The sequence below is a fragment of the Festucalex cinctus genome, chromosome 13 (genome assembly GCF_051991245.1).
Source record: "Festucalex cinctus isolate MCC-2025b chromosome 13, RoL_Fcin_1.0, whole genome shotgun sequence".
NCBI lineage: Eukaryota > Metazoa > Chordata > Actinopteri > Syngnathiformes > Syngnathidae > Festucalex > Festucalex cinctus.
Window position 1 is genome coordinate 21,266,203 of NC_135423.1, and position 24,267 is coordinate 21,290,469.

Sequence of the window (24,267 nt, forward strand, 5' to 3'; positions counted from 1 at the left end):
TTAATACATATGTAGGGCTGTTTCTTACTTTGATGGATTGAAACATAACAGTTAATTTAGTTTGTGAACAAGGTACAGTTATAGCACTGTGCATTTATGGTTTATTTGTACAAACTGTCCATTAGTGGTTTCAGAGTCTTTTATTATCATCTATGATCCCACTGAGGCCCGATTTGTTCCCTTATCTCCCATTCCAGCCAAACATCGAATGCCCTGCTGGGACTAGCCTGCCTGCTATTTGTGGACCCGTTAAGCTATCCTGGAATCCAATCTCCTGTCTTTAATGCTGTAATTGTCTCTAATGGGTATAAGTATTTGTTTTGGGTTTATCTTCCCTTATGTTTGTGGAAGTGTTATTTTTTTTATTTTTTTTATTTTTTAAGTGTTTTTATGTCTCTATTAGCTGCGTTTCATTTGTCACCAAATCTGCTAGTTGTCGTCTGACACTAAGTTGTTGTCATGTTGCAGTTAGTGCATTTTATAATCATAACACATCAAATGATGATGGTCGATACACTTTTGTATAGCTGAAATAAAATAGCAGCACATGCATAGTTGTTAGCACAGTGGCACAGAAGATTGAATTGAAAGTGTATATGTTAGAATAGTGATTCATATAGCAGAATACCCCATTCACAATTACCTTGTGACTTGCTGGCAATTCAAGAACTCAACGCCCCAACCAAAAAAAAGAAAAATCTTGACTATAATATGTTCAATGCAGCCTTGCTAGTTTAAATACAGTACAGTATTCTGGTTAATATTATGTGCGTATAATATGAGTTAAGCAGCAAAATCCAACAGTTTTTATCAATATCAGAAGGCGGCCATTTTGCCACTTGTTGTCGAGTGAAAATGACATCACAGTTGCTCAGGTCTCAGGTAACAACCAATCACAGTTCAGCTTCTGAAAACAGGTGAGCTGTAATTGGTCGTTGCCTGAGCAACTGTGATGTCAAACTTCAGTCAACAGCAAGTGACAAAATGGCCACCCTCTGCGATGGTTAAAAACAGCTGGATTTTGCTGCATAGCTCATATTCCACAAATGTAATATTAAACAGAATGTCATATTTAGAATAGTGAGGTCACATATAACATATTATAGTCAAGAAACATTTAAGGTTGACTTCCCCTTTAAACCTAGCTGATAATTATTTGACCGATTAAATGGATGGATGGATGGATGGATGGATGTAGCAGAGGGTACTGTTCAGTGCTACTTCTCTGCAGGATCTGTCTAGTTTGCTATAAAGAAGGACGTTTAGACTCATCTCCTGTGAATGAATCCTTTTGCCTCTTACACAACCAGCACTGCATTGTGCTGCAATGTATTCTGTGTGTGAGCACAGGGGCTCTGTGTCTGTGTACTGTATCAGGACGGTGTCAGTTTCAGTTAAAATCTTCTCTGTCGCAAAACAAAAGTCTTTCTCCTTTCAGGTATTTTGCTTTGCAAATGCTATCAAAGAGCGAGAGACCACTTCAGTTAATAATGTAGCAGACAAAAAAGGGGTTTCATTTTTTTTCTTTTGGCTAGATGATGTACATGTTCCCAAATGAAAGACCTTTTCAACAGTTTCTATGGACTCTGATACTGTTTGGACAAGAATAGTTGATGAGTGACCTGACCTCAGTGAAACAAGATTGAAATATTTCTCACAAACAAGTATGGCTGCATTACTCAACAGTGGAAAAATCCTACTACACATTCAAGCAAATAAGTCAATCTTTATTAAAGTATATATTAAAAATAAATGGCCCTCTTTTGTTTGTGAGGTTGTTTGTGTGTTACATTTGGAAATTCCTTCCTGGGTGATTACTGATTTCCCTCACAGTCTAACACGGCAAGCCCAAGCTTTTGTGAGTTTGCCTGTGCTCGCACACAAAGTGAGCAAATGGAATTTAGACATATCGGTGCCAGGTGCAACCCATCCTAAGGTGTGGAATGCAGACCACATTGGAGGGAGTAAGAGTAGCGGATGTACTTCTTGAATCAGAACTTTGTGATTATTTAAGCTGGGAAAGGCAGTCCTGATGATGGCGCTATTCCATTTTCTCACTGACAACTGACTTGTCATCATTAGGAAAACAGGTGGGGCCATGCAGAAAATACAATTTAAGGTTAGGCATGTTGAATGCTGGGGAGGACATATAAAATCCACAGAGGTTAGATTTGAACCCAGACCCTCAGAACTGTGAGGCAGGCATGATAACCACCAGATCACCATTGATTGCATGTTGCTGCCAGCGTATGGCAATTCTTTAAATTGGTCTTTTGGCCAATAATGATTTAACACTCTTAAATCTGCCTTGAAAATGATGTTTTTGGTGAAATGCGTGAAAAAAACCATTTAAGATAACTAAAGCTAATTGACTGAGTGTTTGTCTACATGTGCCCTGTGATTGGCTAATGACCTGTCCAGGGTGTAATCTGCATCTAAGTCAGCTGGGATACGTTTCATTTCACCTGCGACCCTAATGAGGAGAGTGTGGATTTTTATTGGAGTGGAAGAATTACTCTGCTTGTCCTGAACTCCATGTCAGTGACACATTGAGAAGATTTATGCAACTTGGACGTGTTGCCGTAGTTGAGATCTTTGTGGATGTTGCCAAATGTCCCATATCTGATGCCATGCTGTTCTTTACGCTACAAACAAGTTGAGACTTAAATCAACAGCACCACTGCTGAGATACAGCCAAGTGATTCTCTCCATTTCTCTAAACTGCTTTGAGACTTGTAAGCAACATTTTTATTCTAAACAATCATGTTTTATCAAGAATTATGCACATCTTGAGCTACAATGCCCACTAGCAATTCATTTCATTGTATAATGCTGCAGTTGGAAGAGTTGGAAATGTTCAAAGGCATACATGGCAGCTAAAATAGTCATTTGTTAATACAGTACATCCTAGAAAATCCAGATGTGATTACTGTATTTGCAGGCAAATATTAAATATATGAATACACAATTAAGATTCCGTGATTTAAAAAAATTAATAAATAAACATCACCAGGAAACCCTCTCAGGCTTCATCTGTGTCGGATAATCAAATGATTTTGTTTGCATGAATACACGCTGACTGTCAAGCTTGTTAACCTCGCCTTCATGTCCACTGTCAGCCTTGCCACGGAGTAACTTAAATTGCACCCAGAGGGATAGACTTTGATCAGTACACACAAATATGCTGACAAGCAAGCACACACGCAAATCTATTGACGTTTTACTGGTAACTTATTTGCAGTCCCGAACAGTCTCAAGTCAGGGCAGCAGACCACAGCATTAAACAACACTGAAGCTTTCAGGTAAACAAATGTAGGTTGTGCATCGCAAATGCACACAATCAGTTGTACTGTATTAAAGATAATGATGCATAATAAATGCTGGGAAACAGATCACTCTCTTACATAATAGATGAATTTCATAAAGGCATGTCAAATCGTGTGAGTGTATTTAAAAACTAGGGCATAGTCTCATTCATTTATTCATTCACATGGTATATAAGTATACTCAGCACAATGGAGTAAATATTAAAAAGACATTTTTATTAGAAAATCATTCAAAACTATGTCAAACATACAGTATACTCTTTATCTACATGAGAAAGAAATGAAATACTTAAGGCATGAAATAAAAACCTATAGAGACACTGAAGCATACTGCTCAGTATTACGTCATCAGTACAAAATTACAAAAATAAACAAATTACAATTTTGACAGTCATGTGTGGATGTGATGTATGGAGAAAGGAAGGTCACTGGGACTGTTTGCATTCAGAGGTTTTTCAGATCAAAACTGCAGCCAGTTTGTTTGCAGGTGGTATATATAGAAACATAAAGGTTTGTTGTTGTTGTTGTTAAATTCAAGTAATGTAATGTAACAGTGCAATCCCAGCCAATGGGATATAAAATTGGTTTTGAAAATGACAGTCACCTGCTGTGTCATCAAATTTAATTCAGCCTTTGTTCAGTCGTATGAATATTTCTAAAGGAGGCAGAAACTACGGACGTGTGAATCTGCCAATGTGGAGTAAATATTTTCGACTGGAAAATACATTTGAACGTATTTGCGAATATGTTTAAAACTATTTAAATATGTTTGAACATATTTGCAAGTTCATTTGAATGTACTTGTAGCCTAAATGTTAAAAACATTTTTGTCCCATAATGCCTATTGACTTACCCATTATGGGGAAAAATGCTGAACGGAAATCGCACGTAAAAATAAATCATAAAATTACGAATAAACAGTTATTACGTAGTTAATTTTTGAACATATTGGTATAATGTAAGGTCGGCCAAATTAAAACAAAAGTGCCCCCCGCCCCCACCGGTATTTCAACACCACATGGCATTATTGGAGAAATGGCTCTTTCGTCCCCCTCCTGTGGCTCTCTGTGGATCTCTATAAAAAATAGTGGAAATGAATATTTTTTACATGTTTATTTTTTTTACATAATATATATAGGTAGAAGAAACTTTTAAAAATTGCCTAAAAATATCCAAAAAGTGATCACATAATGTCCAAAAAGGAAGAGGAAAGGCAGAAAACTACCATAAAATAACCCATAAAATTGCCAGAGAAATGAATAAAAAGGCAGAAAAGAAAACGTTCAAAAAGTAACCATAAAATGTAAAAAAAAAAAAAAAAAAAAACATTTTAAAGTCTTTGGAATTGCCCCCAAAAAAGTCAGAAAATTGATTTATTTATTTTTTTGAAGGCAGAAAAGAAAACGTTCAAGAAGTAATTATGAAATGTCCAAAAACAAAAGAAGAAATCCAGAAAATCCCCATAAAATGTCCCAAAATTGCTAAAAATGTCAGAAAATGTATGCACAAAAGGCAGAAAAAATTTATCAAAATAGCCATTAAAATGTCCAAAAAAAGGAAGAAGAGAGGTAGAAATTTAATATAATTTGTCCATAAAATGTCAGAAATTTGACAAAAGGCAGAAAGTCTAAAAATGTATGAAAAATTACAGACACACACACACACACACACACACACAAGATGAAAGGTAGAAGAAAATGAATTGGATGCAGCAAATATTTCTGTTATGGTGCAGTTGTAATTAGCTTATGGCTCCTCAGTACATTAAACTAACACTAACACACTGTTTCGTTCATCACAATGTTCAAATATTTTGCGGCTCCAGACAGATATTTTGTTATTTATTTAGCCTAAAATGGCTGTTTGGACAGTAAAAGTTGCTCACCCCTGGGCTACAAGTATGTCCGAACATATTTACAAATACCTTTCAACGTATTTGCAACTATGACTAAACGTATTAGCAAGTACCGTCAAACATATTTCAATACATTTGAATTTATATTTGTATTTGCAAATAAATTTAAATGTATTTGCCAGTCAAAAATGTTTACTCCACATTGGCAGTTCCACCCTCTCGTAAGAAACAAACACTTTTGATCTCATTTCAAAGACTCACGACCTCTTTGTGTCTATTCCAAATTGTTCAAACAGGACATCCGTCCGCTTTTCCTTCAATTCAAAATGACAGCGTGCATGGCTTCACACAGCAACAGTGCACCCTTCGTCTACTCGCCACTTGGACTCTGTAATGGTACAAAACGGGCATCCCTCTGTCTGTTCCCACCTCTTTAGTCTGAATAGTCGTCGTCGTCATCGTCGTCGTCGTCATCTGAGTCCGAGCCCCCATCTGAGTCGGAGCTGGGATCTTTAGTGCTGGCCTCTGAGATCATTCCGTCTGAACTGTCAATCTCTATGGACGTCTGTGATAGGTACAGGTGGAGGGCCTTCATGGGGTGGCTGGGACACGGGAAGACGTGCACAGTCGGGGAGACGAGAGCAACATTACACACACACAAAGGGACAACATGCATGCATGTTTATGAATGTTTCATGTCCATGCATGTGCAGGAGACATCACAGACAAAGAGGGAAAGGACAGACAAGCAGATGATACAAACAGTAGCGGGGACAAAGGGTTAGAGTCACACAGGGTATCAATAACTTGTCTAAACTTGTTCATAATGGAGACTTGAGAGTTCTGAGCATGGAAACCACCAGCTGCCTTCACCGAGATGAATTTCACAGGGAGATCTGAAAACCCAAGAGTGCAAAGTGGTGCCCAAGCAAGAGAAGACATTTTTCAAGAAAAATGAATAGTTGTTCCAAACATTTACAACAGCAAATGGTGATGTTGGAAGTGTTAGCGCTGACTCGAACTGTCAGTTACGATGACTGCTTTTCTCCTTTGACAACAGTTCCAAATATTGAGCAATAAAATTAAACTGTATTATTTCACAGTTCCTTTTGGTTGTTTGCACATGATTGCATCATACATCTTAGATGTACTGTCCTGCCATTTGAAATGTAGTCAACATTGGGAATGCGCTGTTGTTTAAATGCCACATCATGAAAACAGATCATCTAAACAGGAAATGCTGTTTCAAGTCCACTTCAGTGAACAGGAAAGGACCAAGTGATTAAAAAAAAAACAATGCACAAGTGAAAGGCACATTGTGATATTAAAAAAGCTTGAGTGATGAATGCTTTGTGTCTGCAAATTTTACATAAGGTCCCTTTCTCATTGTCTTCTCTTTACCGGAACCTGCCCTTCAAATGGATCCAAAGATTGTGGATGGAGAGGAAGGAAGAAGTTTAATATTCAGCGGGAAAGAGTCAAAGGCCTCAGGAAGTAGCGCCACAAGCCCGATGCCCACAGTCAGATGGAGAGCGAGAGAGGAAGTCTATGATTCTTCCGTTCCTCTCTCTAGCACCCCTCTCCCTTTCCCTCCATGTTTCTCCAGGCCTTACCATACTGTGGGATCTTTTCTCTCTTTGCGAGGAGCTTCCACTTCGGGTTCCCGCCTTTGTCTCTTCCTCTTGCACCTCCTGCAAGACACGACGATGATGAGGAGGAGAACCACGACAGCGATCCCTCCACCGATGGCGAACGCCAGCAGGAGAAGCTCAGAGAAAGACGCTGGAGTAGAAAACACAAAATAAACATCTTCTGTAAAAAGGTTATTGATAATTACATTCATTATTGTGAGTAAGTATTTAGCCCAGATAGAGATATGCTATTTTTTTTATGACCTACAGAATATATATATATATATATCTATCTATATATATATATATATATATATATATATATATATATATGTATATATATATATATATATATATATATATTTGTAACTTTGTGTTCTTTTGCTGCTGCCTGTCTTGGCCAGGTCTCTCTTAAAAAATAGGTTTTAAATCTCAACGGGACCAACCAAAAGTATTTAAATACATTCAAACATATTTGCAAATACGTTCAAATGTTTTTAAATATGTTCAAAAGTATTTTTAATTGCGTTTAAACATACAGTATTTGCAAATATGTTAAAATGTATTTGCCAGTCAAAAATGTTTACTCCAAATTGTCAGTTCCACACTTCCGTAATTCAATGCATCAAGGAAGATTTTGTTGTTTTTCTGTGTTAAGGTTGAGGTCAGTGCAAAAATTGGTGCAAATGTGTCTTTTTCTTTTTTTTCAATAATGTTTCTGGATTTTTTTTTTTCCAATTTTCATGATACTGCTGTGATGAATAATTACAGTATGCTATGATGAAATTCATGATGCATTTTTCCTTGCTGTTTTGGGCCATCCTGTGTTGGTTTTAAAAGGCAATGTGAATTCTTCATATAATGTTTGTGAAATTAAATCTTCGCACCTGTCGTGACGACCCGTAGTCGAATCTCTCCGACGGAGCCGTGCACGTCCGGCGGGTTCTTGACCTGGCACGTGTAAGTGCCATTGTAGGTGAACTTGACTTGACGAATTATGATGGAGGCATCCTGGCCCATGATGTCACCAGCCCACATGATCCGATTCCTAAAAATGCCCTCTTGAGGAGGGTATGGCTTCTGCTGGTAGTGAAACACCTACAAGCCAGATGATGGCTTCATTTACAATATATACGCAAAAAAAAAAAAAGAGAGAGAGAAAGAATTTCCAAATTGAAACTTACTGATTCTTCTCGGCCCGGTTTAAGGGGTCTGAAGCTCCAGGAGATGATGATGGCATTTGGGTTGATATTATAGGAACTATGAAATGTGCACTTGAGACGAATGTCCGTCCCGTTGACTGCCTCCACATCCCCAGAAGTATATATACGGATCCCGCTGACCCGCAGCACGCCTACAACAGAAGACATCTGGCAATACTGAGCATACAGATCAATACATACAAAAGACGGGTTGCAGGAATGCATAAAATACATTGTAATCAACACAATATGAAATATTGTCTTCATGAAGTTCCTGCCTTGTAAGTGCTTACAGTGAACTCTGTGACCCCACAGCTGCTGATAGAAGAAAAAAATGACTTTGCTAAGCAATTTAAAGAAAAAAAAAATAAAAATTATTTTATATATTACGCCTACCCTTCCTGGAACCTGGAGTGATGAAGGCATACTGAGTGAGCCATGAACTTTGATTTGCATGCAATGGAGTCCAAATCCACATATTTTCAGATATATATATTTTGATTTTATTTTTAATGGCAGGCAGCAGATCGTGTGTGAGTGCAGAGTCAACATCATATCTAAAACTATGCAGTGCTTAGAAGCCCCTAACCAAACAAGCTTGACCAAAATAAAACCAAAATAGCTTCAGCAATCACAGTGAACTGCATGTGCGTTATCCTACAGGCACTGTTATTGTCGTTGCCTTAGTGCTGAGAGGAGGAAACATTTTCATGTCCCTGGATTTATGTGCGCAAATTCCGGGTTGTGTGTGAAGGATTACCCCGCCCAAAAAACATTTTAAATCCGCAATATTATTAGTTCAGGTTCTGTTGGAAACCATCAAATGGATGATGGTTTCTTTATTGCAAAAGGATATAGATGAATGTCAAAAATACAAGAGGAACATGTTTAAAATTTAGCAAATATAAAGCTCAGATATAACAGTGTCAGCTTCACTCATTTTCAGTCTTTTTTCTGTGAATATTTGATTGAAAGAACGTATTGTGTGAATTTGCTATGATTGAAAAAGGGTTATTCATTAATGTGAAAATAATTGGCTTGTGTCCAAATGTGCACACACAAAAATTGTAGTGCACCCACAATGCACTTTGAAAAGTAATGAACATCGATGGTTGATTGTGAGTATGAAAAAAGTGGCGTGAGCGACAGCGCAGGCATGAGAATCAAAGCGATACATTGACTATATACTACAGAAATTATGAATTTGTTTTAGTTTAAAATATGTACAACAGAGGAAATAAAATAGCTTAAAACGTTTTTATTCACAATAAATATTCTGAGTCTTCTCATGTGCATCAGGTCACGTGATCTGCGACAAGGGGCCTGAAGTCGTGAGCTGGCTGCCAGAATCGCCAAACAGAATGAGGACACTATATATTCGGCTACTCTATAGCGTGGAACTATATAGTGAATGAGGGGTTGGGAGATAAGGGTAGAAATTCGGACACAGCCTGTCTCCCCTTGCAACCGGACTTCGAAGACATTTGTAATGAATGAGCATGACCTCCACCTACAGGACTGGAGTGAAAGTGCAGCTTCAGATTTGTACAAGTCTGCACTCAGGACATTTTCTGTGGGAATTTGAATGTGAATGGTCATCTGTCTCTTTAGGAGTGAGTGACCAGTCCGGGATGTACAGTAGTCTGTCTTTTGCCCAAAGTTCATACAACAGATAGCAGCCATTTCTATAGTGGATGAAATCCATTCATTGGTCTATTTTATACTGCATTGTTCTGGGTAATGGGTGAGCTGACCTTGAGAGAGGTAATGTTTTCAAACAATGTTACATTCATGTTTTTGGAAGCTGAAGGAATTCAGAGCAAACCTAAGCAAACAAAGGTAGAACATAAAACTATACACAGAAGATCAGAGCAGAGATTCAAACACAAGGCTTTTGTGAGGCGAACGTGCAAGGTCCTGATACGAGTAGAAAAATATCTCTATTAAAAGTGCAACCAAGTATGTTTTGAGACGGTCTGCTTGTGAAATCATGTTGCTCCAGATGTAAAAGAATTACGAAGGGCCATTCTGAGTCATATTGTTCCTGAAAGGCAGCATATAGCTGGGAAAATGTCAGCAGAGGCTTGGGAGCAGGCAGCACGTTCTCGTTCTTATCAGGCTGGAGAATGTTTCCTGTGGGCCGGGATGAGAGAGCCGGAACGGGCAGCCAGACGGCCCCCGTACGCCATTAAATAGGCATCTCTCTCATCACCCCATTCTGACATCCTTATTTCAGCATTTTGTGTTTGAAATGGGCCTGATGAAACGTTGAGAAAAGACAAATGTTGACACATTTCCATCACAAAAAACATAAACGTGCCTTGCGTGGCTCCAGTTTCAGATTATTGTACTTCAGTTGCTTTTAGCAGGACTCAATTCAGTGTGGACACAAACTTACAAAAGAATCAACATTTTGCTACAATGATTTTCATTATTGTCTCATGATTTGCTCAAGACTCCAGGGCGTAACTTTCCAAAAGGAGAACAAGCAGTTACCATTGAGATGAGCAATGGTGCAATTCCATCTCCAGTCAAATTATTTAAAAGCTCAACTGAGTCATCATCTTCGAAACTATTATGCATTAAACATATCTCAGTGAAGCAATCAGTACTTCAATTTAAACAAGTGTCGTTAAAGTAGAGCCGAGAGGATTAAGAATCAGGTTAATGAGGCTTTTTTTTTTTCTTTTCCCAATTAAGAGCAAGTAGCAGAGTGCCTACGCAATGCTCATTACCACAATTGCTTGGTAGATTCTTACAGTTAAACGCATGTTTTTCTTTAATTATTAAACGTTAATTGCTGTGAAGGTATGCAGTTACTTTCAAGGTTTTAAAGCTTGAATTAGAACAAGAGCTCAAGTGATAAACGAGAACAGGATGATGGAGTATGTAATGGCGCTTGTTAGGAAGAGTTATTTGTTTAGGTCTTTGTTGGGCCATTCATCCACCCCACCATATCTCTCTGTCTGCTCTAAATCTTTTCCTTGTTTAATTTGAACATCCTGCTTGGATAAGGTCAACCACACCCATCTTCTAGCAGGAAAGAGAAACATTTAGGGTGAAGCTATGTGCCACACAGCAATGCAGCTTCGAGACGATTTTTTTGTGTGTGCGTATATACATTTACCATTACATTCATCAATGTTGTCTTTTATCCATTGAATTATAATGGTCAAGTTGTAAACAACACATTTGCTGAAAGCACCATTTTTCTTGTCAGTATTGTCTACAGTAGAGGACGTTGTGGTCAAGCGGCCCGTCAGAACTCAAAGAACGCAAAGGCTTTCACTCAGTGCAAAATAAGTCAGGGCGGCCACTTTGAGGACATTCAGTTTGCTTGGCTTGGCAGACATCCCGCGAATGTATAAAATCCTTCCAAAGAAATTGAAAAAGTATGAGGTAGTGTTTCGCCTGCTGATATAATACGGTATATTATTTCTCTAATGTGAAATAATATATGGAAGCCATCATTCAGTGCATAACCCCTCTATCACAGATCCTGCTTATTTAGGACCATGCAACCAGGTATATCGCTGTGGATGTCGAGTGTCTAGACGTGAGTTCCCATCAGCTAAATCTGGAATAATATTGCCTGCCATCATGTGCTTAAAATCTATTATATAAAGACTTATGAAGATAATTGACCTGCAATCATCACCAATGTGTTTCCATAAAACCAAGATGGACATTTGAAACACAGAAAGACTTTTCGTGCCCAGCACAAGTCTGGCGCAAAGTCGAATTGTGTTTTCCTAGACTAGCAGAGGTAGAAGTGGGCGTTTGCTTCATTGTCTGCCATTATGGGAAGGGAACACAGCTGACTCCCGGACAAGTGAAGCGGCTCCCCTCGTTCACCTTAAACATTTCTTGACAATAATATGCTATATGTGACCTTACTAGTCTCAAATGATCCATCCATTTTCTTGACCGCTTATTCCTCACAAGGGTCGCGGGGGGTGCTGGCACCTATCTCAGCTGGCTCTGGGCAGTAGGCGGGGGACACCCTGGACTGGTTGCCAGCCAATCACAGGGCACACAGAGACAAACAACCATCCACACTCACACGCACACCTAGGGACAATTCGGAGCACCCAATTAACCTGCCATGCATGTCTTTGGAATGTGGGAGGAGACCGGAGTACCCGGAGAAGACCCACGCGGGCACGGGGAGAACATGCAAACTCCACCCAGGAAGGCCAGAGCCTGGACTCGAACCAGAGTCCTCAGTACTGTGAGGCGGACATGCTAACCACTCGGCCACCATGCCGCCACGTCTCAAATGGCATTCTGATTAATATTACATTTGTGCAATATGAGTTATGAAGCAAAATCCAGCAATTTTTATTCATTTTAGGGGGCGGCCATTTTGTCACTTGCTGTCGACTGAGAATGACTCACAGTTACCCAGGGCTCAGGTAACGACCAATCACATTGCACCTGTTTTCTGAAGCTGAGCTGTGATGTCATCTTCAGTCGACAGCAAGTGGCAAAATGGCCGCTTCCTGAGATGGCTAAAAATGGCTGGATTTCGCTGCTTAACTCATATTCCATTAACACAATATTTACCAGAATACCATATTTAGACTAGTAGGAGGCTGCGCAGAACATATTATTGTCAATTTGTGTGTGATCCCTGGTCGTGCATCCGTGTGTCAAGTGTGTCAGGTAACCAGGACCCGAATCATTGTACGGTTTATGATCCCATCCTGTGCGGCCACCAACAGGTGTTAATGTATTTGAGAAGAGCTGCTACACCTGATGTCTCATTCAAGCAATAGGATGTGACTCCACAGCTGGACGCATCAAGTACTGCACGGTTTGATCCCAGGATATTTGGAGCCTTTCCTCTCTTCATGATGGCACAGAAACAAAGAGAGCAGCAAAGGAAACATGAGTCTGTTACATCAGTTGTGGAGGAAACACTCAGGACGTGGATGAAACATGAATAGCTCTGTGTTTTACAAAGAGCCTCTTCTCTTGTTTGTGAGGAGCTTCACAGACTTTTTTTTGTGTGTGTGCTTTTTTGGAAACAAGGCAAGTCTTTCATGGTCAGGATTCATAGCTGGAAAGAAGTTTCAGGTAACAATGAATGTGCAGACCAGGAGGACAGAGACTGGTGAAATGCCTATTGTACATGTAATCAACGTGCACTGTGCATATTCACATTTGAGTAACAGCTGCTATACTTTGCCAAACCTCCAGGACGTGATCACAGAATGTTATTGTTATGACTAAAGGGTAAGTGAGGAAAAGACAACAGTTTACACTGCTAGGAATATGTCAGGAGGACCACTAAACATTCCAAAACAGAACAACGTGGACCACAACTAGCAGCAATAAGAGGATAAGGAAGGAAGGCCTGGTCAAGTACAAAGAATTCCGAGAAAATAAATGGGAGCTGAACTGTGTCTAGCTATTCTGCAGCTCACCTGAAACCTTACCAAGGTCAAACGATAGTATCGAAGTGTGAACGGTTTGACCATGTGATTGACTGGCGAGCAGTCCAATAAACCATGCCTCTCAGTCAGCTAAATTAATGAAGATCACATGTAGGGATGTTCGATACCACTTTTTTTCAGACCGATACCGATACTCAGACCCTCAGTACTCACCGATACCGATACCAACTGCCGATACCAGTAGTACATTTTGACAAATAAAAAATAATCACTAAAAGATATGTTTAAACTAATGTATTTCCTTTAATTTTGACAAAAAACAGCACAGTCACTCTACAATAGTCTTAACGCTCAAAATAAAACACAAAAATGCTCTTTTAGTTTAAGATTCACAATTTTGAAGTATTTCCAAACTGGTGAAGTTTTGGTGAAAAACTGCTGCAAGCTAGCGCCAGTTACAGGCAAGGAGGACTCACTTAACGTCTTCCCCCTCTGCCATCGGTCGCTTGTACTCGTCTGCGTCACGAGTACTCGAGTACTTGAAAAAAGGCTGGTATCGACCCGATACCGATACCTGGTATCGGTACTCGCCCATCCCTAATCACTTGTAAAGGAAACGTATGGTTGATTACATTTCTGACATTCAGAAGTTTTTCAAAGAGTGAGATGAATTTGAGAGCGGCAACACAAGCAAGAAAGGCGGAGATATACAATTAGATTTAGAAAATTAAATCTAATTTGAAGAAGGTAATATTTCTATTCAAAGCATCTCTACATTTTGGCATATTACAGTATGTATTTCCTTGAAGAAAGAAATTCCTGAAAATCTATAAGAAGCGTGTGGTATCTCAATGAAGATAAGAGTTTTAATCTATCAAGCCTCCTCTGTTGTCACTTCGCAGCTGACTCGACAACTTCTCAGGGTTGCAAACACTTCGATCCAACCGCAAAGCCTACAGGCCTCAACTAGATCGATATGCAGCCTTCAAAAGACCTTCAGTTTCCCATATATAAACTCTGAATTTAGCCCGAGAAGGTTAGGAGTGGTGGAATAGAGTGGATCCACCGTCACCTCTGCCATGGTGCAGGAAAAAAACAAAAAAACAAAAAACAGTGTATGTATGTACGTATCTCTTCAGATTAAAATTGACCTTCACCATGAACACAGCAGAAAAACACAAGCAGTATGAAAGGACAGGAACTGTTGTTTTTTTTTTTATTTAATTTAATTTTTTTATACAGCATACTCATCTGACAATTTGGTGACAGAAAGTATAATTGCGCTTCAACCAGGTTAAAAGTGGTGCAGGTGGTGTAAGATCATTTTAGTGGATTTGATCCAGGCGCAGGCAGTTTCTGCACTGCAATAATAAATGTGCACAGGATGTCATTGTATTTCATTCTTATATATGACATCAGCATGCACTAAACCCTCTGAATCATTGGGGTGCACATAGAGCACTTTACAACATATGCTGAAGAAATCAAATGACTGAATGTATTATTCAAGTCAACTGTATTCACTCCCACAGCAGCATGAATGCATATTTCTAACTGCGCCCATCTATAAAAAATGACAAAAGAAAAAAAACTCCACCCATGCACAGTCAGACTGCACTTTGTGCTAGATTAGTAAGTTATGTTATCATTATTGCCTAAACCAGGGTTGTCAAAAACAATTTAGGTCAGGGGCCACATTCATTCACACCTGCCGTTAAGTGTTACTGCATTCTTTCCTTAAAAACATCCATCCATCCATTTTCTTGACCACTTACAAGGGTCGCGGGGGGTGTTGGCGCCTATCTCAGCTGGCTTTGGGCAATAGGCGGGGTACACTCTGGACTTGTTGCCAGCCAATCGCAGGGCAGACAGAGACGAACAACCATCCACACTCACAAGCACACCAAGGGACAATTCGGAGAGCCCAATTAACCCGCCATGCATGTCTTTGGAATGTGGGAGGAGACCGGAGTACCCAGAGAAAACCCACACAAGCACGGGGAGGACATGCGAACTCCACCCAGGAAGGCCGAAGCCTGGACTCGAACCCGAGTCCTCAGAACTGGGAGGCGGACGTGCTAACCATTCAACCACCACGCCACTTGCAACAAAAACAATCTGAACGAATATAAACATCAAAACAATCACATTTATCATTTAACATTTATCTATTTATGCAAAACTTGCTTCATTGGACCGCTGCCTCTTACCTCACCACTCTACACTCACAAAGCTGCTCCTAATAAATCATGTGATTGGCTGAATTATGTGGGAGGAGTTACAATGCAAATGAGAAAAAAAGGAAACCTGCTTCCCATAGCACTTATCAGAACAATTTAATATTGAATGAATGAATGCTAAAAAACATGAAAAACTACCTCTCCATCAAGCTAAATTCTTTATTTGTTTACAAGTTTAACATTCGCACATTGAGCACATCAACACCACGCCATGGTGCTCCTGAGAAGATTCGAATTGGCCAGTTTTTTGGGTTTTTTTTCTTTTCTTTTCTTTTTTTTTTATGACCATCCACACTCAAATCAGCTTGCATGACATCGCTCTCATGTCCTGCTCTTTCGAAAGGTAAAATTCTTCTAAATTGAATTTTGCTGGACAGCAACCGTACACTTGTCCATAATCGCAACTGTTTATGAATGAACCTATCCCCGTTTGAAGCAAATGCAGCCTTTTGCCTTAATTAAGCACTTCACTGGGAGCACCTTGCCTCCGCAAATGTGTCCTGAGTCCTCCGTGCCGATCTTCCACTCGAGCACTTTTCGACTCTCACACTCCCTGAGGCGATGGCGCACAAAGGCCAGACATCCTTCCAAGGTGTGTCAACACAGCTCAGCGTGTCAATAATCAAAGTGATGCTTTGTTAGACGGATCTACTGTTGTGGTTAGATTAGAGACGCCGTAACACTGCTACATCCCAGCAAAAGAGTATAAACAACATTGTACAACTGCCAACAGAATGAAGCCAAAGCCTAAACAACCGATGGAATCGCTGGTATGCTGCAGTCAACAACAGACAGCTGCTCTCTCACTCTTTCTGTGTGTGCGTGTGTATATGCACGTGTGTGTTAAACCAGAAAGTCAGGACAGGTTGGCGCATGTCAACATTTTTGGCTTCGCATAAGGCTTCTTGTTGAAAATGATCATGTTGGGAAAAGTAATCAAATACCCCCCAAAAATAATGCAATGTTTGATGTTGTTCAAGGCAGAGAGGACACTCAATCTAGTACAATATGCGGCATGGACACAAGTACTTGCAAATTTTTGCCATTTACATGTGGCATTTTCTTGAACTTGAATTTATATCTCAATGGCTACTGTCCATTACTTAAACTATTAACTACATTTAATCTTACAGAAGTGTCCATAAATGTTTAAGAGATTGGCTAATTGAGTCTCACGAAAGTATTTACCCAAAAAAGTATTGCATTGCATTACTGTCAAAATTCCCCATAAAAGATTGTTTAGTTTTTATCTATAAACCTGTAACAAATTATTTCCACCTTTCACTGAATTCCGCGAACTGTACACACATCAAGGGTCCAAAAGTAACAACCCTGAAGATACCAAGAACCAAGAATTCCACCCCGAAAGCTATGTTCAGTGAAACCTCAGTTCATGAATGTCCATATTCATGAACAAATCGGGATACAAACAGTATTTTCTGACAGCTAAGTTTGAAAACATTCTTAGAATCTTCATGGAATGCTCAGTTGTATTTTCTTTCACACAGCAGAAACACCCCGTCATGTGTTGTGTCATGTTACATATTTCAGGTGTCTGTTTTATTTATTTATTTACTGTGACTTCAGTTTGGCTCCCATTCTGTTATTAGGAAGTCCTGTAAAGTGTCCCTGTTGTGGCGATGGTCTGTAAGCTCTTGCTGGAGCACCTTGCGACTTGGCTCCAAACTTGTGGCCCACATGTTGATGTTTTGCGGCCCCTATAATAATAATAATAATAATAATAATAATAATAATAATAATAATAATAATAATAATAATAATAATAATAATAATAATAATAACATTTTTTGGCTATTACATCGCCTTGGTGTTTTTGTGTGTTTTTACGAAGCTCATGACAGCTTTCAGTGAAATGTAATTGTAATGTGACACCAGGTCATATCTTTTTCAAAACCTGCCAGGATGAGAAAGATTGTTGATGATAACAGCCAATTTCAAGAAAAGCAGGAAAAGGAATATATTTTTGTTGCGCTGTGTGGCACCCTCACTTATTTTGAATACACAAAGGAAGTTGGATTGCTCAAGAAATCAGCCATCATACTCAACTAGACATGCTAAGAAGTATTCAAAGTACTAAGAAGATGAGAAAGAGGACCGGGTCACCAGTCTTGCTCATGTTCTGAAGAATCGTTAATGTTCTGAATTATTAATAAAGATTGAGAAGACTGAACTAATTATACTGTTTGTTTTGTTTTGTTTTTTTTAAGACTTGAACCACTTTTTTGTGGACTCGGCACATATTCTGTCACAGACTCTATCTCCAGCGACCCCACATTAAAAAAATAAATTGAGTTTGAGCCCCCTGATTTTTATGAATAACCTTTTCAACCTTATTACTATGGTGATGTGATCAGTCTGAAAAAAAAACCACACACACTATTTTCCATACACTGTCGCAATGTTATACCCTGAGGTCAATGCTTCACCAGTGCCGGTGTGCTTGTTTCAGCATGACTTCCAGTGTTTTCCAGGATCACAAAGCTGAAGGATTTAATTGCAGTGGCACAATGCCGTGGCCTTGTGTTCAGTTAAGCGCACCTTTTTTCCGATCTACGTGCTGTTATTTGTTTTGCACTTGCATCCTTATCCAGGTTTCTGACATCCTCCTTCCCCTATGCTCCTTACTTAAGGCTGACGATACTTTGGAAGCTTACATTTTAAAGCTACAAGTTCTTTGACAGTGATTGGATACAATCAGTGTAATCCAATTAGCAAGGATTACAATCTTAATGAATTGATTCTGACAGATTATTGATGTCATTGCATTGGACAGTGACACGTGAATGGTTTTAACAAGCGGAAGCATCTTATTATGTTTTCATTGTGTACATGCATGGTGTAAATTGTTGTGATGTCAGTGGGCATATCCTGGATATCCTGAGACTGTGTGCGTCAATCGGTGCCATTCAATGTACATTCCAGTAAAAGGGAGGAAATGAGTAAGGCAAAACAAAACGCAGCTGTGACAATTGGCTGATTGGTAATTACTGTCAAACTATTCTTTTCCCACCCTTGATTCCTCCCTTATGACTATTTAGTGGAGCCAGCCCACGCCACTGAGCCAGGTTATGACGCATGACGAGCGCTCCAAGACGCAGGTTCAAGTCCCTTTGGGGTTTTCACAGTATCGGCATTGTCTTTGACTTTGAAAGTACTTTTAAAGGTCACGGATTTAACGCATAACCACCTATTGATTATCACACTAAACAATGTGAATTATGGATTCATTAATTTGATTAACAAACAGAAACTCACCTGAGACTGCGAGTCCACACAGGAAAAAAATCCCCTTTGCGCACATTGGGAGACTGTCCAGTGATCACGACGACGAGAGATTTACTAATCAACAATCCCACGTTGACCCGCGAAGATAAAAATACTCAAAAGTTATTTTCCCTTTCTTTTTTTTTTCTTTTTTTTAAAAAGGAGAAGTCAACTCGGGAGTCCTTACCTCGCTCTACTTCGTCTAACCACCAAGGACGCGTCCTGACTCGCCACTGGCCTTTCTCAAGTCAGCAAGCTCCCACCCACCTCAGTGGCAAACCTCCAACTTTCTCACTGCCTCCTTCTACTTCTCTTCCCTCTCAAGCGTAAATCGAATGCAAAAATGTTTGGTTGCTCAACCAACCAGTTTTTTTTTTGTTTTTTTGGGGGGGGTTGATAGATGTTGCGCAAACGTGACGGAAAAGTCATGCTAATTTGGAAGAAAAAAAACGTGACGCCATCGGTGCGTGCATGTGAAATAAGAAATTCAAGGAGGGGGGAAAATCATAATGACAATAAACTGAACGATAATAAGATATATACGGTATAAGTCACATTAATTAATTTATGCAGTAACTTGGGCTATCGCCTATAATTTATAGGCCTATTTATAAAATGTAATTAATATAAATGTTGTTTAAATTAGGTAGTTTGAAGTGGAGATCAGCATTTGTTTCCTACTAAATCCTATCAAATCAAAATTAATTTACTTAAAGCCAATTTAGACATTACCATTATTTCGATTAAATGTACTATTGGCAGTTTTGTCTTTATATCATTATGTTTCTCAATTTTAATATAGAACAGGCCTACTGTAGATGGTCACATAAAGTTGTTTGTATGACGCACATTGAGTTGCCTTGTGTATGTGCTATAGAAATAAAACTGCCTTGCCTTGCCTCAGTGAGCATAACGTGTTACACCATTAAACCATAAGAGGGCAGGACTGCACTTGAATTTATGGCTACCGGTCTATGAAGGATCAAAACTGACAAAATAATAAATAAATAAAATACTGTATAGGCTTAATTCCAAAATTAAAAACACAAAAAAAAGAGTATTTATCTTTACTTGTGTGTGTTTGTTTTTTGTTTGTTCGTTTGTTTGTTTGTTTGTTTGTTTGTTTGTTTGTTTGTTTGTTTGTTTGTTTGTTTGTTTGTTTTTACCTTTTTCATATATTTTTGTTTATTTACATTTATATTACGTTTTGTTTTTCATTATTTTTTAATGATATATTTATATGTTTTTATTTTCACTTTCAGTTAGTTAGTTAGTTAGTTAGTTAGTTAGTTAGTTAGTTAGTTAGTCTATTTTGTCAGTTTTGGTCAACGTCCTCCATACCAGTCAGCAGTAGCCTACTACAGTGCAGTACAGTGTTTCATTTGAGTTGGCATAAAAAAAAAAAGAATGTCGTTTGGAAAATAAAAATAATTATAATTTAAAACTGCATTAAATAATTCAAGCGTGTTCCCGTGCGCGTGTGCTTTCATGTGTGCGCGCCTGTGTGCGTGTGTCGGTGTGTGCTTGTGTGTGTGTCAGAAAGAGAAAGACAGACAGAGAGCAGCAAAGGTCCCAAAGCTTTATGTAAATGTTGCAGTCAATGCATGGAGAGTTTTGACTATTGAAAAGAATTACTGGAGGGGGAAAAGCACTGAATCGTGAAATACAATCTTCAGAAGAATATGTACAACGGTGCATTGCTTGTTTGTCACCTTTTGATAATAAGTGCCGTGGAAGCTACTACAGGTAGGACAAATGTTTGCTTTTTTTGTAGGCTATATAATTGAATTCAAATTTTATTTGTCTCATTAACCACACAATTTTGGGGGGGGGGGATCAGCATTGGGACAGTTGAAAAAGTCCTCGTTTGCTGCCTTTAAAGTCTCAGTTGTTAATTGTTATCAATGAATTCCTGTTGATAATGTCTTGTGTTCCTTGAAATAATTGTGTTTTAGTTGAAATCAGGTTAGAAGGCAAGTGCATGATGTCATCTATTATTATTTTTATTTTTTATTTTTATTTTTTTTTAATAAGGTGGAGTGACATTCTGGAGGGACAATTTCACAATGACGTGCCCAAAAAATGGAAATTGGTTCGAAAGAGGCGAACCCCTGCACAAGTCAAGCAATTTCTTGTCACTTAATGGCAAAAACAAAGGCCTTTACCATTGTGAATATGACAGTGGCATCAAATATTATTTCTATGTGGAAGGAAAAGGTAAGTGCACACGGAGTGTGTTTCTATGTGATTTTTTATTTTATTTTTTTTAATTTACTGAGCTCTCACTTGATGTCCCTCTTCCTTCAGTCTGCACAAACTGTTTTGAGTTGGACGCAGTACTGTTTGGGGTGATCATTGCTGCAGATGTGAGCGTAACAATTATATTGATGATACTCATCTACAAGTGCACCAAGAAGAAAATATCACTGGGTGCAAAAGGTAAGAAACCGTGTCATATAGTGATGACGTTCTAATGTCCACTTATGTCATAAATATAATATAAGACCCCATAGTACAAACTAATTTTGTCCTGAAGCCATAACTGTACACTTGAATCATCTAAGGGAGAAGATACTGTATATTGAAACTGTGCCATAAATACATTTAAAGGTTTGGGAAAGTGTTTAACATTCCACTTTGAAAGTCACCTTTAGATATAGACGTACATTTATTATTTTATGATTTCATGGATTGTTTGACTGCTGCCCTGCGATTGGCTGGCAATCAGCTCAGGGTGTGCCCTGCCTAGTGCCCAAAGCCAGCTGGGATAGGCTCCAGCACCCCCGTGACCCTTGTGAGGAAAAAGCAGCTAAGAAAATGGATGGCTGTATATTTGATTGCATCAAAAACAATTGCACATTTTGTTCTTTATTTATTTATTTATTTATTTATTTATTTATTTATTTATTTATTTATTTATTTATTTAGTTATTTATTTATTTTACATTTGGAGTAACTTCTGGTTTATTATGTGTAACTTGTATTTCCTCAATATTTTGAAATCTGCAGGCCCGGCCATTCCTTCTCCTGATTATGACGTAAGTACAGGATGATGTAACAACAAATTTTCCACAACATGTTCTTACAAGAATTCCAATGGGAACATTATGTTTAAACCAAGGTTGTCAAACTCATGTTAGCTCAGGGGCCCCATGGAGGAAAATATATTACCAAGTGGGCCGCATCGGTAAAATAACGGTATATACCGGTAATTTAAAAACTTAAAAAAAATAACACAAATGCAAATGGAACGCGGCAACACTTTGCTGGTATATGTTCCGGACGTGCTAAATCGACCTGTTTTGCATATATATTATTCCCAGAATGCATTGTATGGCGCAGTTAATGATGTTAAAAGGATGCCAATCCTTACAAGTAATTGATTTTTTTTGTTTTGTTTTTTGTTTTTAACACGTTTGTTGGTCTATGATTTAAATAATAATAATAATTATCATAATAATAAATAAAACGTAAATTTAAGTTGCGAATAAAATGGCATCGAGGACGATTGCAAGTTTCGTTGCTCATCTGAGAACTGCTTGTGAAATTACAAATGTATATGTTTTGATTGTGGCCGGCTGATTATTTAGTCCGACATTACAATTTTGTATTTTTTATTTTTTTTTTACTTTAAAAAATTATCTCGCGGGCCGGATTAAACCCCTTTGCGGGCATGATCCGGCCCGCGGGCCGTATGTGTAACACCCCTAGTTTAAACTGTAGACTACAGTGGAATCGCACAGACTGCATAAAATCAGTTCAGGGAACGATAATTAACTTCTGACTGTGGAAGAAAAATCCCATAGAAAATATTGGCAATGGGAAAAATTTGTAACATAGCAATTGTTGGACAATTGTAAATTCTTGAAGTCTTATGTGAATGTGAGTCTGCTTACTTCACTTCAGGTGTTTTTTTTCCCATCGGCTTCTATGTCTGCAGTGTAACTACAGGGACCGAGTGACTTTGAAACTACTTCTTCCGTCGGTGCTGATGTGTTGTGAGCCTCTAACAGCCTCATTATTGTTTTGTTGACAGCACCTGAACACTCACAACCGCTCCCAGGATCCATACTCTTTTCTCAATAGCGGCAGATCAAGATGAGTTGAATCTTTCATCTCAGAAGACCAACGACTGAGTAAATGACGAGAGACAATGAAAGGTTTTGCTCGTGCTAGTTATCTGGCTGCTCCATTCAGTTACAGTTACACTAGCAGGTCACTCATTTCGTCACATGCAAAGGTCACTACACAAAGTAGGATCATGCCTCAACTTGTTTCCATGGGAAAATACTATAAGTTTAACATAAATTGGAGTATTTCATAGCAACACATTTGCCAACTGTATGTAACATTGGTATATGTGTCTTCCATAATACAACTGACAAACATGGTGTATTTGCACTGGACAGAAATTAGGGGTGTGCTCAAAAAAATCGATACGGCAGTATATCATTACAATACACATATCGATATGCCGGCCTCAGAATCGATATTGCTTGTTAACTTTAAATAGCCTTAAATTGCCTTTGCAGCTTGCATTATACCTAAAAAAATAAAACCCAGCAGTGTCTTTGAAGTTAATTGTGTTCAATTAATGCAAAAATAGCTCACCAGTGATTGGACACTGTGTCTTGCTAAGAAATATGAAAGCAGAGGAAGAATATCAACATTTATTTACTTATAAACTTAACATGGCACGTGTCTCAATGTACCAATTTTCCTATATTTTGTTCAAAAAAAAAAAAAAGAAATAAAATGTGTTACATGAAAAAAAAATGCTGTTTTTATTTCCACAAATATTTCAAATAAGCACATTTTAGATCTGCAATTTTAATACTTTGATATTTTTGCTCATATCGACTCATGTCTATTAATGAATTTTCCCGATGTGTCTGTGAAAACTGCTCCTTGCTCTGCAGTGCGTACACATTTAGACCAGGCATGCCGCTTGGTGGTAAACCAGAAAAGCTACTAACAAAAACATTTTTGTCATCCAGCATAATATATCCTTTAGGTATACATATGACTGTTATTATAAAATGCAAGTAAATTAATGTAAAATATCGCGATGCGTTAATCGCCTTGAAGATCAGGTATTGGGATACATATGTATCGTGATACGTATCGTATCGTGACCATCGTATCGTGATACGTATCGTATCATGAGGTTGGCGGCAATACCCAGCCCTAACAGAAATGGCTGCAAAGACTATCCAATGGGGCTTCTAAGGTCAAAATCATCTAGCCGTGGGTCCTGGATGACCTCTAAGTTGTTCTGGGTGAGTAAAAAAACTAAACTATCATAGAAGTGACAATACTTTTGAGTGTC

General features: G+C 38.6%; 2 protein-coding genes and 1 long non-coding RNA gene across 4 annotated transcripts; 2 read left to right on the forward strand and 1 right to left on the reverse strand.

Moving 5' to 3' along the window:
- The first annotated feature begins 2,483 nt into the window (after positions 1-2,483).
- On the forward strand, positions 2,484-7,007 carry LOC144033343 (uncharacterized). Its single transcript, XR_013287943.1, has 2 exons — positions 2,484-2,735; positions 6,612-7,007. It is a non-coding gene; the product is annotated as an uncharacterized LOC144033343 (long non-coding RNA).
- Positions 3,522-19,254, reverse strand: LOC144033342 (myelin protein zero-like protein 2). 2 transcript variants are annotated; one of them, XM_077541390.1, is made up of 6 exons: positions 19,126-19,254; positions 18,930-19,013; positions 7,997-8,166; positions 7,700-7,910; positions 6,795-6,963; positions 3,522-5,783 (listed from the first exon to the last, which is right to left on the reverse strand). In XM_077541390.1, exons 2-6 carry the CDS (start codon positions 18,973-18,975, stop codon positions 5,615-5,617), a joined length of 765 nt encoding a protein of 254 aa, XP_077397516.1. In that variant the 5' UTR covers positions 18,976-19,013; positions 19,126-19,254; the 3' UTR covers positions 3,522-5,614. The 2 variants fall into 2 exon arrangements, with proteins under 2 accessions (XP_077397516.1, XP_077397515.1); XM_077541389.1 differs by having other exon boundaries at positions 18,930-19,254.
- Positions 19,255-20,151: 897 nt separating this feature from the next.
- Positions 20,152-23,711, forward strand: LOC144033314 (T-cell surface glycoprotein CD3 epsilon chain-like). The gene is made up of 5 exons (XM_077541358.1): positions 20,152-20,684; positions 20,973-21,155; positions 21,246-21,377; positions 21,948-21,976; positions 22,975-23,711. Exons 1-5 carry the CDS (start codon positions 20,621-20,623, stop codon positions 23,038-23,040), a joined length of 474 nt encoding a protein of 157 aa, XP_077397484.1. The 5' UTR covers positions 20,152-20,620; the 3' UTR covers positions 23,041-23,711.
- The last annotated feature ends 556 nt before the right edge of the window (positions 23,712-24,267 follow it).